Source organism: Zingiber officinale, chromosome 10A, assembly GCF_018446385.1.
Source record: "Zingiber officinale cultivar Zhangliang chromosome 10A, Zo_v1.1, whole genome shotgun sequence".
NCBI classification, from domain to species: Eukaryota; Viridiplantae; Streptophyta; class Magnoliopsida; order Zingiberales; family Zingiberaceae; genus Zingiber; species Zingiber officinale.
This window is the reverse complement of record NC_056004.1, coordinates 94,900,354-94,916,158: the sequence shown is the minus strand read 5'-3', so window position 1 is coordinate 94,916,158 and position 15,805 is coordinate 94,900,354. Positions and strand designations below refer to the sequence as shown.

Below are 15,805 nucleotides of genomic sequence, written 5' to 3'. Positions count from 1 at the left end.
ATAGGAGCATTGAAAATTTAGCAGTCGACTAATGTGTTATCAACAGTCAATTACTCTAGTACAATGAGTTTAAAAATGTCTGCACTTATTGTCTACATAGCAGTTGATAGCTGATAAAGGAGCATAATAGAAAACAACTACTTATTTTGATAAATATGAAAGTTAAGTACGTTTTTTGGATATTAAAATTTGACTAGACGGTTTAGTAAATTGTCATTATTATATTTTATGGATTGAGAAGTCCACAAGCTGAGCCGATCATATTTGCTGTCGCCGACCGACCTTTGCTCGTCAAGGGAGTTGTGGTAATTTTCAATATGCTCCTAGGGTTTTCCAATATTTTTAAAATGCCTCCTAAAATTTCCATTTTTTTTTTTTGTTAGAATCAATATTGTTATGAAGGCTAATTACAAGTAAAGTAATTAAATAGCATACTTATTGTTTTCTTTATAAAAATAAAATAAAATAAGAATCTTAAAGAGCATAATTAATTTGAAAGGCCTCCTATGAGATATTAAGTTGACTAGAGGGTAATTTATTTGTTATAATGAGACATGGATCAATCCCGACAAGCATTTGTTTTTGGAAAAAAAAACTCCTCTCATCCCTTTACCATCCCTTTACCATTTGGGGTTGTGAAAGACATTTGAGGTGAGCATAATCAATTTTTTTTACTATAATAATTAACTTGAAAGGCTAATTATTCAACCTTTTAATTTCAAGGTTTTAACAAAACTATTGTGAAGGTTTATTGTTATTTTGCAAAAGTTGAAATCCATCTTCCTGACGGTCTCTCAACTGCCCTATATATCATTGAGAGGTAGTAAATCAAAAAATCGAAACTAGTCATTACATGGGAGCATAATTCCTCAATACTCAATTTTATAAATCAGCATAATCAATTCAGTTATATCTTAGGCATGGAGGTTTATTGTTATGTTTATATAGAAGATGTATATCACCTTTTACATTTAACAAGACAATTAATTTATGCATTTACATCTTTATTCTGTTGTACTCGTTCATGAATCACATAAATCTACACCCCAGAAGATCTCACACGAATCTACAATATTTCATGAACATGGAGCTCCTTGAAAACAAGAAGCTCACTCTTTGTTTACTTGGTAGCACAAAAGATAGATAATAAAATAAGAATATATATAGCAACTTTTATTACTGACAACCGATAAACTCTTCCTAATCGACATTATGATTCACCTGTAAATATACTACCCTTTAGGAAGCATCCCCCCTCATCGATACTGATAAAACATAGAGGGCATACGATCTGCACATGCTAATCAGACGCAGAGGAAGATGGCTTTCTAAAGTTATGAACAGCATGTGTGAGTTCTGTTTCCGTAGGACGAGCAGGAAGGGTATTCACCCAACAGAACCCTCAAGTGTCAAGTTCATCAGCGCATCAACTTCGGAGGCGAACTCCAGCGGGAGCTTATCGAACACATCCCTGCAGAATCCACTAATCATAGCAGCAACAGCCCTTTCATGATCGATCCCCCTCTGCTGGAAGTAGAAGAGCTGATCTTCGCCGATCTTAGAAGTGCTTGCTTCATGCTCGACTCTCGCCGAAGGATTCTTTACCTGGTTCATGGACATTCACATAACCATACAGCAATTAGTTCGAAAATTGACGAAAATTTGAAGTTGTTTATGCTGCATGTGTTGGCTGTCACACAATCAAGAAATACCAGACTAATGCTGCTGAAACTGAAAATTAGCTTTACAAAGGATAGTGTTATATCTTGAATGAACAAAATAAACTTTATATATATATATACACATTTGGATTTCCAAGTATCTAACTAGCCTCATTTTTGGTTAAACATATGTCGAGCTGTTCACATAATCACGACAATTCAGCATTTTCAGCTAATTATATTGTCTTTACTGACCAATAAATGTGTAGAAGCTGCAAGCGCAATGATAAACAGCATCATGTGTAAATACCAATTAGGCGTAGCGGCGGTTTTAGAAACTTCCTAAAGCACCTAATTGCGAAGAATAATGAGAACAATAGACAGTAGAAAGAAGTTCAGCAAGAACACCTTGAGTGGAATAACTAATCCAAACTGACAAGTTATATGATGTTATATCTTCAGAATCTCAAAACTTTGAAATCCTATGATAAAGCTCATTAAAGCATTACGCATAATAACCTCATGGATGGAATGTTCTAACTTATAACAGGAGTCAGGCGAAATGAACTAAGATTTTTTTGGTTGTGTAGCATATCTAGTCGGACTTTTAGTTTTTGGTATGTAGCCAAAGAGGACAGGATTGCTACAATCCATACTATTCTGCAAATATCATCGAAGATAAAATCACTACTAGAATATGAAAGCTGAGAAAAGGGCCTTGTTTGAGCAACAGAAAAGGTGGGTGCAAGAACAGAAAACAAGCTATATATCATCACAATCAAACCATAACCTTGATCCACAGAAAACAAGCTATATATCATCATGATCAAACCATATGTTTGACCCATCATCAGAAAACAAGCACATTATGCTCAAGATAAGTACACTATTTGATCAAGGTTTAAAAGAAAGGCAGTTCAACATTCGGCGACCAGTCCATTGCATAGCACTTAGGCTATCGACGGGCACCTAAGCAGGGGCATAGATGGTTGACTTTAAAATAATATTAAAATAGGAAAGAGAAGAAAAAAGAATGAGGACACACATACATATATATAATAACTATATCTTTAATCAGTCAAAATAGGTTTATAATACACATAAATAAGTTGTAATTAATAAGTAAGCACTACACATAAAAACAACGTATCATATTTCACTTTGCAACCATAAAAATAGAAAATCACAATAAAATATAAAATATATTAATTCATAATCATTAATACAAATTGCAAGAAAACACAGCTAACTTCTTATTAGTGAGTCACCCAGTGATTTTGTAACTTAAAAATGGTGACACAAATTCAAATTTTATAGTAAAAGTGTAAAACCTATAATGTTATGAAACACCTAGTTTCATTGAGCTATTCCACGAAATAACTTGTTCATATGAACACATTGTTCTACTATTTCTTTCTCTAATTTTATTTTTGGATAAGTTGATCCTTACTTTCGATCTTCAAATCATTCATTATATTTCATAAACATATATTTGGATTGCTTGATAGAAAACAAGTGATTCATGTATCAATAATATTCAACTATTTCTCACTTATGCTTTACATTTAGGGGTCCCCTTTGTCGTTTGGAGATTATCATTTCCCTCCCATTTTGACATGACACAACATGAATACAAATTCGATATACAAGTCTGATCATCAAACATAAGTCTGATCATCAAACATAATCTCCTTAGAAGGAAATTAAGAAAGTTGTGGAGGAAGAAAAAAGGAAGGAGAAGAGCATAGGAGCATAGGAGAAAGTCACCTGGAGTTTGGAGTAGATGGCAAACAAGCAGGGGAAGCCATCACCAGATTAGTGCACAGACGAAAGTGAGCAGGTGTGAGGGACTCAACTCATAGAGGAGAGGACTCTGAGATTTGTGAGATCATGAAATATTTGAACATAATAATAGTAAGCCAATAGGTTATTGAACATTTCAACACCCCTCCCTATGTTATTTATTTGGTGTTTGACAACTCCCGTGTCCATATTTCAAAAAAAAATACATGACATGTCTGAATCCATACCCATGTTAGATATCCTATGCAAGCCCGAGTAACGTAGTTCATTTCTAGCCATTTTGATATCAATGGCTAAACTGCTAAGTCAGACATATCAACCCAAGAAAGTTGGAAGTTAGAACAGGGCAAAATACTCACCGTTGATAAGTTCTATAAGAGTAGTATAATAATGTCATGTAGGCATAATGAGCAGCTTACCTCAATGTATGGATATGTATTTGCACCGGCAGTGTCACCAATAAGCATAGAATCACATTGTGAGAAGTTCCGTGCATTATCAGCATCAGGTTGAACCTTAACAAGCCCTCGGTAACAATTCCTCGACTTTCCGGCAGATATGCCTTTGGAGACTATCCTGCTCCTCGTATTCTTTCCCTGATGAATCATCTTTGTTCCAGTGTCAGCTTGCTGAAGATTTTTCGTCAGTGCTACAGAGTAAAACTCTCCCACTGAATCATCCCCCCTCAGAATAACACTTGGGTACTTCCATGTTATTGCCGAACCAGTTTCCACCTGTGTCCACGAAATCTTTGACCCTTTACCTTGACAAAGCCCTCTCTTTGTGACAAAATTGTAGATTCCACCTTTGCCTTTCTCATCCCCAGCATACCAGTTCTGCACTGTCGAATACTTAATATCAGCACCCTCATGGCAGTAGAGTTCCACCACTGCAGCATGGAGTTGATTCTTATCATACATAGGAGCTGTACAGCCTTCCAGGTAGGACACAGTGCTCCGTTCATCAGCAACGATCAGTGTCCTCTCAAACTGTCCCGTTTCCCGGTCGTTGATACGGAAGTAGGTCGAGATTTCCATGGGGCACACGGTATCCTTGGGAATATAGCAGAATGAACCATCGCTGAAGACAGCAGAGTTGAGAGCAGCATAGTAGTTATCACCAGGAGGGACGACTTCTCCCAGGTACCGCCGAACAAGATCCGGATATTCCCGGATGGCCTCGGAGATGGAGCAAAAGATAACGCCTTTCTCAGCTAGTTTCTCCCGGTGAGTGGTCGCAATAGAAACGGAGTCAATTACTGCATCAACAGCGACGTTGGCAAGGCGTTTCTGCTCGTTGAGCGGGATACCGAGGCGGTCGAAGGTCTCGAGGAGTTTGGGATCGACCTCATCAATGCTACCAAGCTTGGGCTTCTTCTTAGGCTCAGAATAGTAGCAGATCGACTGGAAGTCGATGGGGGGATACAGGTTGTCGGACCACTGCGGTTCGCGCATGGACTGGAAGCGGCGGAAGGCACGGAGGCGGAACTGGAGCATCCAATCGGGCTCGCCCTTCTTGGCGGAGATGAGGCGGACGGTGTTCTCGTCGAGCCCCTTGGGGATGGATACGGATTCGATGTCGGTGACGAAGCCCCACTGGGAGTAGTCCCGATCGAGGAAGCGCTGGATGGCATCGTCATTCTCGTTGTCGCCGCCGTCTTTGGAGGTGCGAGTGGGCATGGGATCGGTCTTCACGGCACGGACGGGATGGAATCGGACGTTCCGACCTGGGATTAGGGTTCTTAAATTGGGGAGGAGGCGAATCCGGCGGAAGCCCAGGCGCAGATGCGACGAGGGAGAGTGATTGGAGAGGGAAGGACTTCGGAGAGAGGAGAGAGGCGAGAAGAGGAGGGAGGAGGAGGAGGAGGAGGCAACGGCAGCGGCGGAGGAAGCCATGGAGATGGAGATCGAGCAGGGGATTGGGAGAAGGAAGGAGAAATTGAAGAAATAGGCGTGTGGAAGGGAGGCGGCGGGCGATCGACGCCACCGAAATAACTTGGAGTCAGTTGGAGACAGCCACGTGGCTGATTTAGAAGATTAAATTTGAGGAAATTTTATTTTACGACATACTGCAACTACTTATTTTAACCCCTATAATTTAAATATTTCATTTTTTATTCTTTATAATCTCCTTAGAGAAATCTTTACCTAGCCATTCAATTTTAAAAGGCAACATAATAAAATTTCATATTATTATTTTAGGGCAAAAATTAAAACAACATCCTTTATTATTATTATTTTAAATATTTTAATTTCAAATATTAAAATAATAGTTCATTTAATTTTTTTTAATATATTATATCAATTTTAACTATAACTACTATAATAATAAATAGTAATTATAACGGTAAATTAAAAAAAAAATCCTTAAATGTAGTCTCATCCTTAAAAATTTTTTATTTTATGTAAAGTTTTATTTGCTTCAATTTTTTCATGTAAATATTATTATCTAATTGCCCCTCATATTTTTTAATATAAAAAATTAAACATGAATACAATTCCTCTTCAATTCTACACTTTAAATTAGAATCAAATATATTTTCTATCAAATTGAACATGATTTTTTTCCGCTTAATATAATTCCTTTTAAATTTAACACTATTTAAGGAGAATCTAATATATTTTTCATCTAATTGAGTACTATTTAAAAAGAATCTAATATATTTTTCATCCAATTGAGGTGGAAAAGAGTCTTGCTTAATTTGATAAAAAAAATATACTAGATTGTACTTTAATGCGTTGAATTTTAAAAAATTTATACTCATTTTTGGACTTTTTATACTTAAAAAAAATATAAGAGGTAATTAGGTAAATTAATATCCGTTATATTTGGTTAGGGAGTAAAAAATTGAACAGATTTTTTTTCGCTTAATATAATTCCTCCTAAATTCAGCACTATTTAAAGAAAATCTAATATATTTTTCATCCAATTGAATACTATTTAAAGATAATGTCTTGAATTTAAGAGTAATTATACTCATTTTAAAACTTTTTATACTTAAAAAATATGGGACAATTAGATAAATTGATATCCATTATATTTGAATAGGGAGTGGAAATAAAATTTTTTACCAATAGACTACATGTAAATTTGTGCTTAGGGGCTGCATGTAAAATTTTTCTTATAATATAATAATTTTGATAAAATTGCTAAAATAGTATTGGAGTAAAATTAAGTTTGAATAATTTTGATCAAAATAAAATAGTTTTTATTAAGTTGAAAAATAATATTTTAATACAAATAATATTATATATATATATATATATATAAAATAATTTTGATTAAACTTACTAAAAAATATTGAAATAAGAGTTTTTTTAAGATGAATAGAAAAAAAAAGCTATTTTAATATTTAAAAAAAAATGGAAGTGACATCAAGTTCAAATATAAATCTAGATCTACAATAAATGTTGAGAATTTGAAGAAAGTTAATTCATCCAAAGAATTTTTATGAATTTAATATTTTTCTTAAATTTTATGGAGAATGAGGTTAGCAACTAAGAGCACATGGTTGACCCTTGGAACACAAGGTCGACCTGGTCAACCATTGGAACGCAGGGTTGACCTCTTAAGCAGCCTTTGACTCAGAGCCATTCAAATCAAATATACAGCCTTTGAGAATTACTCCAACATGGTCAAACTCTAATGCCAAAGCTTAAAGTTAGTCTAGGAGTGGAGGGCTTTCAAGAGACTATAATGATAAACAAACCCTAAAACTTGATAGAAATAAAGAAAATTGGATTCATGAGGATATGTAGAGATTTGTACAGGAACTTATAGATTCACCTATTCAACTTAGTACAGCCATTTCAGAAACCATATCACTAGGGCCAAATGGAATCAGGATCGAACTTGAGTTTAGGCAGTAGACTGACTCAAAACAAAAGGTTGGCTCTCGCGATACCATTACTGATGTACAACCATAGTAGCATAGCACTAGGTTTCAACTCTCGGGGCTAGCCCATTCGGTCCCTATCGAATGATACCAAATGATAGAATAAGTGATCGAGAGGCATTATAGGAAGTTAGAGTAAAGATACACTAAAAATAGACAACTCATTATACATCAGTATATCGAAACAGACATGCTACTCATAGTCGCTTTCCCACGAGCAAATTGAAACATCATAACCAGCGTCCCGACATAATTAGATTCAGTCTAATAGTTAGAATGCCAAGAACCACTCGAAGTTGAAGTTGATGGAAACCAGCTACTCACCTTACGCCTGTCGAAAGCAGTTAGAAATGTCATTGAAAACTCTTACTCTTAGCGGGGAAGAACATGACTTTCATTTAGTGAGTGGTGAAGAAGTCAAAGTCATGATGTTCGACTCCAAGCTGCTTCAGCCAAGAATATGCAGCACTGTACAGGAAGCTCATCCGTTGGATGTCAGTGGTTTCGGGGTTCATCCACAGGCTACCCTGCAACTTGTATGTGGCAAGACCAAAGGGAGCAAGTGAGATGCAGTTACTTCCTTCCTTTTTCTCCCTCACATTGCTTACATTTGTAGAGCTATAGTTCTCGGTTATTTGCTCGGGTGCACTATTCTCTGCAGAAATTCATACGTTTTCAATAATACTAAGTTATGTAAGTAGAGTGACATTCGAACAACTTCGATATAGCCAACAGGAGAGAGAATCATGTCATGAAGATAATGAGGTGCATACCTTGGAACGATGCAGAGATAGTATGATAAGTTAAGAAGCATGCAGACAGGTCCTTTACATTCCTACAAGATGGAATGTGGTAGATTGGGTACCTAATAAGGAATAATTGATCAGAAATAATAAATACAAAATTCAAAGGTATTGTTCCATCTTTCATGGATTCACAAGAAACATTTTAGCAACTTAGTTTCACAACAACTACATGAAATAGAGGTGTGGCCATACCAAGCAACCGACATCCAGCTAGCTGGTGAGATGTCCACACTTCTGAGTGATGTCAAACCAGGATACATATGTGCTAGTTCGCTTACCTTTTAACAATAATTGAGGATAATTATTATGAATATAGAAATTATAATGAGGCACAAAATAACCTACTTTGCATATTTTTTGACTGTTGGAATCAGTCATGAAAATCCAATAGACCTAGCAAAAAACATTTGTACCTTGTCGATGAGGGGTATCCTCCCATAAGGAGAACCATATTCTATATACTGCAAGTACAATTGCCCCAAGAGGTTTCTTGTCGGCCATGAAACCTCTTGGTCGATGAAAGAGTCATCTGACACGGCATCAGATGATCTAGACAACTTCTCGCTCTCACTGTCATCACTGAATAATTCCCTATCGCTATCATCCAACAAGCTCCTGTACAAGGCAAAAATTGAAGCTTTATTTATTATTTCCTAAAAAGAAATCACTTGAAGTAACATCGACAAACATTAGGGTGGGCGCAACCACCTTGTAAGAGAATGTGATTTGCTGGTGTAAATTTGGATGGCAGAGAGGTAAGGAACATAGTACTGTACTACGCTATCACAATTATCGAGAATGATCGGTACTCCAAGGCCATATGCGCTCCACTCGCTGTACTGATCCCAGAGGTTTACAAGATTGAAATACTCAACCTTGCTTTGCAGGATAGGCTGCCAGTACAAATCCCGCGAACTCATCTGTACCTATTAGAGCTTGATGTTAGAAACCTAAAAGAAGTCACTCTGATGGATACAAAATGGTTACCAAGGCAACAAAAGCTAGAAAGGTTTTATATTAAATATATTAAGGAAAATAGAAGCTAAATATTAGACTAGTTGGAGATAATTTAAGCAAAAACAACTTGGTAAACCCAATTCAAGATCGAGGAAGATTCATCGCCTTGATCAATGAGTTTCAGAAACACTGTGCCAAAGAGATTATCTATTAGGCCACTTTTGGACATTTCCAAACAAAAGTAGGTTATGCTAAAAAAAGATATCAGCACATTATGGCACAATACATTAATACACTTGTTGGTTGAAGAGGTTGACAAGAAAAAGCAAGCATAACATTTTGTCCATTGCATAAAATCGACATCCACACGTCTATGCATCTTTTGATCCTCCAAATGGAGGAATATAAATGCCTATAAATTGAAACATGGTGCCATAAACAATTCAGCGAAAAATTATATAATAAATAAAATAGATGGCTTCAAGTATGGGGAAAAAAAATTCGCAACTGAACAAAAGTTTGACATCCACACATGTCTATCAGTCTTCATCTTTTGATCCTTCAAATGGAGGAATACAAATGTCCATAAATAAGATTTCCTTCAGAATTCAGTGAATAATTATATCAAAATTATAAGTCAAATATCATAACAAAAAAAAACAAGAGAAACTTCATACAACTTAATTTTTATTCTCTAATCATTCGTTCTCAACCCCACTTTGCAAGATATTCAACAACACATCAGTTGAGTCAAGGTACCAATGCGGTCAATAGAAAGAGGTAAAGCAAACCTTTTCATAGAAGTTATCAAAGATATCGTTGAAATAGTTCGAATTTTTACAGTAGAAGGTATCGGATTAAGGAGATTGAAGAAGAGAGGCAGAGCATTTACCTTCGGTAGGGTGTAAACAGGAACCGCCGGCGTTGTGCGACTGAGGAAAGACTGCAAATTGGATCGCTTCCGCCAGTTATTCTCCATTTTTTTCCTCCCAAAAACCAGTCTTTACCTAATTCAATCAATCAAAACTAAAATTGCAACCTCCAGACCGAGAGAATCAGGCCCCGAATCGAAGTGTTAGGACAATAAACACCGAGAAGAACGAGAAAAGTGCTCTCTCTGCACGGATTCAGAAACTAGGAGCAAAGGGCAAAGATTCCCGGCTTCACCCCTCAAGGCAAACTTCCATCAATGCGCCCACAACACCACAAAGATTAAAATCGCCGATAAGAACAAACAGGATTGATCGAATCGAGAAGAGAGGAGGAGGAAAGGCGGTGGCGATTCTCTTCTCTTTAAACGAAGGAGGAGACAAACGAAGGAGGAGGACGAGGAGGAAAGCCGCCGCGTGGTTCGAAACAACTGTGCACGGCGTTGCGTTGTCTTCCCTTCTTCCCACCCTCGACGGCCAAAACCTACGCGGTTCCTTTCCTATGCGAACGCCAGCCTGCGGACCCCACACCAATCCGATGCGTCGAGTGGACGTACAGTTCGGCGCGTAGGATTTACCGGTGCCCTTAGCTTCCGCGTGCACCAACCTTACCCAGCTGGGGCCCGCTTCATGTGGCCTGCGGCTGCCGGGTTTGTGTGGTTCAAAAGTGGGGACAATGCGTTTTGAGTCCAGTCGGCAGTATTTAAATTTTAATTGGATTTAATATTTTTTTGGCAATATTTGAAAGTCTAAGGAAATAGTCCTTTTTTATTCCTCTTTTTCTTTTAATGAGACAATGATTTTATTTTTAATTACAGAATCTAAGTTATTGTCTAGGACCACTCCCATACGCTTCTATATTTTAAGTGACTTTTTCTAAGTTATTGTCTAGGCGTATTATTGACTGGCTCCGAGAATGTTGACGATGAGGAATTTTTTTTTATGTATATTTATCTAATTTACTCCATCGATCGATGGGAAAAATATGTGGAATTAAATTCGTCATCTCATATTTTCATTGTATACTTGATTAATTATTATTTTTAATTATGTAGAGTCGTTGAAATGACCGACGTCATTTTTTAATTATTTTTTTAATTATGTAGATTAGGATAATTTTTTATGTATATTTTTCTAATTTATTCAATTGATGGAAAAAAATTATTGGATTAGATTGGTCATCTCATATTCATAATATTATCGGACTTGATTAATTATTTTTTTAATTATGTAAAAGTATTGAAATGATGGATTATATTTTTTCTAATATATATATATATATATATATATATATCAAAGCCTAGAATCAATTCCAAATAGATATGACATATTTCGTTAGTTATTTAAATTCCTTTTTACACGTGGAAAAACTCTTATAATTTATCTCCTCTCTAAACAGTAGAGGACATTTGGAAGAGTTGCTGAGGGTGATAATTTCATCATTGTCTATATTTTAAGTGACTCTCTTTGGACTACGTTTGGTCAGGAGTAATGTAATTAAATTTGTAATGTAATAAATTTTATAATGTAATATATGTAATCTTTGATTATAAAAGTGATTACATTCTTTTATTTTGTATCCAATATTTTTTTATAAGGAATGTAATTCATATTATTATAAAATGATAAAAATATCTTGCGATGTCGATGATCGGTGGCGGCAACGACCGACATCGGCGGCGGTGTCGATGATTGACGATGGTGACAGCGACGTCGACGGTCGGTGGCCAGAGGCAGAGGCGGCCGATGGTCGAAGGCAATGGCTGACATTGTGGGAGGCAGCTGTCAACTGTGTCGGAGGTGGTGGCTGGCAAGACTGGCGACGGCTAGCGGTGGTTGACAGTAGCGCATGGCCGACGACTAGCGGCGGCGGTGGAAGCGACGTCGATGACCGGTTAATGTTGAAAATGGACTATGGTATATTTGACATTTAAATTTTAGTTAAACAATGACCTCATAATGGAATTGGATTATATTGTGTTGGCCTTCTAATCCAGATTACAATATTTTATTACCTTTTGTAATCCAATTATATTACATTACAACTTTAAGACTGTATCAAATAAAGTAATCAATATTGGAATGTAATCTTGATTATATTAAAAGGCAGATTACCTCCTACCAAACGTAGCCTTACTAACTTGTTTGAAGGCATAATGGTCATTACATGGCAGATTTGCAGAAATGGATAAGGGTCGATTTCCGATGAAGCTGACGAAAATACCCTCCCATGTGGTGATCTGCTCGATTTCTTGATTTACCTTCCTACATATAGATATGGGGGCGGCCGTGTGGGGCGTCCGGAATTAGCATATGACCTTTTGCATAAATATATTCTAAGTGATTGCCCTCATGGGTGTCACTACCTGGGGTTAACGTCTTCGCCATGCACTTTCCACCTATGTACCTGCATTTACCTCCCTCCATATCCGTGAGACCGGCTCTAGGGGGTCGCTGATGTGGCGGTTCCACATATGTGATATTGTTATTATATTATAAGTGGCAAGCTCCACAGGCATAATCGAGTTAGGGTGATAGATTGAAATATAAGAGCAGAGATCTAATTTTCGATGTAATAATTCCATCGGATTTGTGTAAGTGCCCTGTGGTAGTTTTGATGTGATCAACCAAGTCAAGTTAGATCATGTTATCTTTTGATGCCTTGCGTCTAAATGTACAGGAACTTAGAAGCATAGAAAGTCGAGCAAAAGACGTAGCTAGCGAGAAGGACAGCACGGGAGAGAGCCAACAGGCTCGGTGTGTCCGAAGGACGAGGTGCTGCGGGAGACTACGCTAGCAGACGAGAAGAAAGCGCACGACGTTCCGAGGGACGAGAAGTCGGAGCGAAAGGTTACTCAAGAAGGTCAGAAAATGGGTTCGGGTGAGCCATATTCTGGATGGCAAAAATTACCCAGGCGAGCGGAACTGGAGCAAAAGACCTGGACAGAATGTCACTGGAAGTTGACTCTGCTCCGAGCACTCGGACTCTGGGCGCTTGGACTCCGGGCGCTTGGACTCCGGGCGCCCGGATCACCCGAGGCAGCCAGGGCGGCCCGGGTGCATGCCCTAGTTGAGGGCTGGTTTAGCTTGGTTCGGGTGACCGAACCTGATCCAAGCGCCCAAACTAGAAAAGTTATCTTTTACCGAGCTGTCGCGATCCGTTGAGTCATGGATAAAATTTTATCCACCTCTAGGCATCCGGATCCCTTCTAGGTGTTCGGATCAGTGCTATAAATACAGCCCTGATTTTGTCTGTTCTACTACTGTGTGAGCTGTCAATGCTATAAGAAGTTTCTCTGTCTAAAGGAGATTTTGATAGTGAGTTTTAATTGCCTTGTATTAGTAATCCTCTGATTACAAACCAAGTAATTCTTTCTGTGCCTCTGTCTTTAGTTAATTTACTTCTTATTTCTTTTTCTTACATGTGTTTGTTTTAATAAAGCTATAAGTTTTGAGGAAAGTGTTTTATTTGTTTTTTTTTATGTAGGGCAATTCACCACCCTCTTGCCCGCCACAAGGGACCAACAAGTGGTATCAGAGCGAGGTCGCTTCAGGAGGACTAACCGCCAACCGAAACACAAGAGAGGGTCGGACCGAGCATCTACTCGCCTAAGTTCGAGGGGGAGTTCATGATTTGGAAAAGAAAGATAAAGGTATTCTTCAAAACAGACTTTGATTTATTACTAATTTTGAAGTATGGTTTTGTAGCACCGAAGGACAAAAAAGAATATCAATGGACTAAGAATGAGCAAACAAACTTCGTAGCAAATGGACGAGTCAAATTTCATCTATTGAGCGTCAACCTCCGCAAGAAGTTAACAGAATCGGTACTTATGAATCAACAAAGAAACTTTGGGAAAAGTTCTTGGAGCTACACAAAGGTACGTCTGAAGCCAAACTCATGAGATGGGACCTGCTTCGGAACCAGATCTGCAACGTCCAGTTAGAAGAAGGAGAAATCGTTGCAAACCTGCACTCAAGAATTAAAGAACTCATCACCGGACTCACAAATATTAGAGAAAAGGTAACCAACCGAGATTCGTTAAGGTATGCGCTTAACGCATTTCCTAGGACTCCTGAATGGTCAACCCTAGGAGATGCATATTTCATCTCTAGGGACTTAGAGGTAAGTGATATAGAGGAGTTATTTTCGACATTTAAAATTCACAAATCTGGAAATGAAGACGAAGAAGAACATTGCCCTAAAGGCAAAAACGGACGAACCAGATTCTAAGACATCCCTTAATGATGACGAAACAACATTCATGGTAAGGAAATTTAAAAAGTTATTTAAAACTAATAAGTTTAATAAAGTGCGGGGTAAAATGAGGAAAAGAAAAGTAAGATGCTATCACTGCAATGAAGAAGAACATGTGAAAGATAACTATCCAAAATTGAAGAACAAGGACAAGGACAATGACAAGAGCAAGGACAAAAGACTAACCAAAAAAAGGCACAAGAACCTAAAGGCAACATGGGACGAAACCTTATCAAAATAAAAAATCAAAGCCTATGCCGGACTTGCGCTGATGGCAAGTAACCAAGAAGAAGAATAAGACAAAGCAACCTCTTTTACAATGAGCATCGAGATCATCGATGAAGGGAGAGCAACGTCAGAAGAAAGCTGCACTACAAGGGAGCATCGGATCAAGGGATCGACAAGGTAAGTCAGGTACGGTCTTTGGCTCCTGATAAGTTGTACAAATTTATAAAAATCCTGTTTAAAATTTCCTATAAATTAGAAATTAAGAATAAAAAATTATTAAAAGAAAATGATAATTTAAAAGGAACTCTAGTAACATCTCGTTGGAAGATTTCGACAAATGAAAAATAGAAAATGAAGATTTAAAAAAACAAATATAAAATTTGAAAAATTTGGCATGTTCAACGTTTATCCCTTTAAATTATAAAAATAATTCAAAACTTAATTGATATTTTAGATATCATAAAGACGAAATTAAAAAGTTTTTACCAAAATATATCCTTAGAAAATTTTTAATTAATCAGTAGGAAAGAACCTATTTTGGGTTCTAAAATCATGCTTGGATTGAATTTTTATGCATATCTTACATTTGAATTGATTTAATATTTTTTCTTTTTTAGAATTGATAAAATAATTTTTGGGTATAATTTCTGTTTGAAATGAATTTGATTCTAATTTTTTCGAGAAAGAGGAATTCAATACTCATCTATAGAAAAACTTTCAAATTTTGTTGACCGTTGTCTTAATTTTCTATAATTTCTTTAACAAAATTCATATTTTTTAATTTAAAATTGTTTCATAGAGTTATTTTTGCTAACGTTATTTTTCTGTGAAACTATATCATTTTTTTCTAAGAATTTTTTTTAAAAAAAAAATTAACCTTTGGTGAATTTTTCATGAATTATTTATCTAAATGTAAATTTTAATATTAAAAATTTTTAAAAATTAATTTTTAAAAAATTATTTTTTTCTATAAAAATGCATGCTCTATTACATTTTTAAATAATTTATCAAGATTTTTTTGGAAGATGGAAAGTATTTTTAAACAATTTTTTTTCAAAAATTTAACTTTTTTAGAAAATAATTTTTTACTGCTTATATGAAATTCATAACTTCGTGAAATTTTTTTTATAGCTTTGGATATTTCTGCTTCACTATTGTAAAAAAAATTCAAAATTTTTGAACAATTAAACATAATTCTAATAATATTTTCCAAAAATTGGTTATATATTACAAAAATCCATATTTTTAAAATTTAAACTTGATGATTT

The 15,805-nt window shown here is 36.3% G+C and overlaps 2 protein-coding genes across 3 annotated transcripts; both read right to left on the bottom strand.

Annotated features, from left to right (window-relative positions):
* Positions 1-1,054: 1,054 nt before the first annotated feature.
* LOC122026881 (UPF0051 protein slr0074-like) lies at positions 1,055-5,424 on the bottom strand. The gene is made up of 2 exons (XM_042585608.1): positions 3,884-5,424; positions 1,055-1,605 (listed from the first exon to the last, which is right to left on the bottom strand). The coding sequence occupies exons 1-2, from the start codon at positions 5,357-5,359 to the stop codon at positions 1,387-1,389; spliced, it is 1,695 nt and encodes a 564-aa protein (XP_042441542.1). The 5' UTR covers positions 5,360-5,424; the 3' UTR covers positions 1,055-1,386.
* Positions 5,425-7,479: 2,055 nt separating this feature from the next.
* Positions 7,480-10,509, bottom strand: LOC122027936. 2 transcript variants are annotated; one of them, XM_042586949.1, is made up of 6 exons: positions 10,015-10,509; positions 8,874-9,091; positions 8,579-8,780; positions 8,358-8,443; positions 8,133-8,224; positions 7,480-8,014 (listed from the first exon to the last, which is right to left on the bottom strand). In XM_042586949.1, exons 1-6 carry the CDS (start codon positions 10,099-10,101, stop codon positions 7,758-7,760), a joined length of 942 nt encoding a protein of 313 aa, XP_042442883.1. In that variant the 5' UTR covers positions 10,102-10,509; the 3' UTR covers positions 7,480-7,757. The 2 variants fall into 2 exon arrangements, with proteins under 2 accessions (XP_042442883.1, XP_042442884.1); XM_042586950.1 differs by having other exon boundaries at positions 8,874-9,085.
* Positions 10,510-15,805: the final 5,296 nt, after the last annotated feature.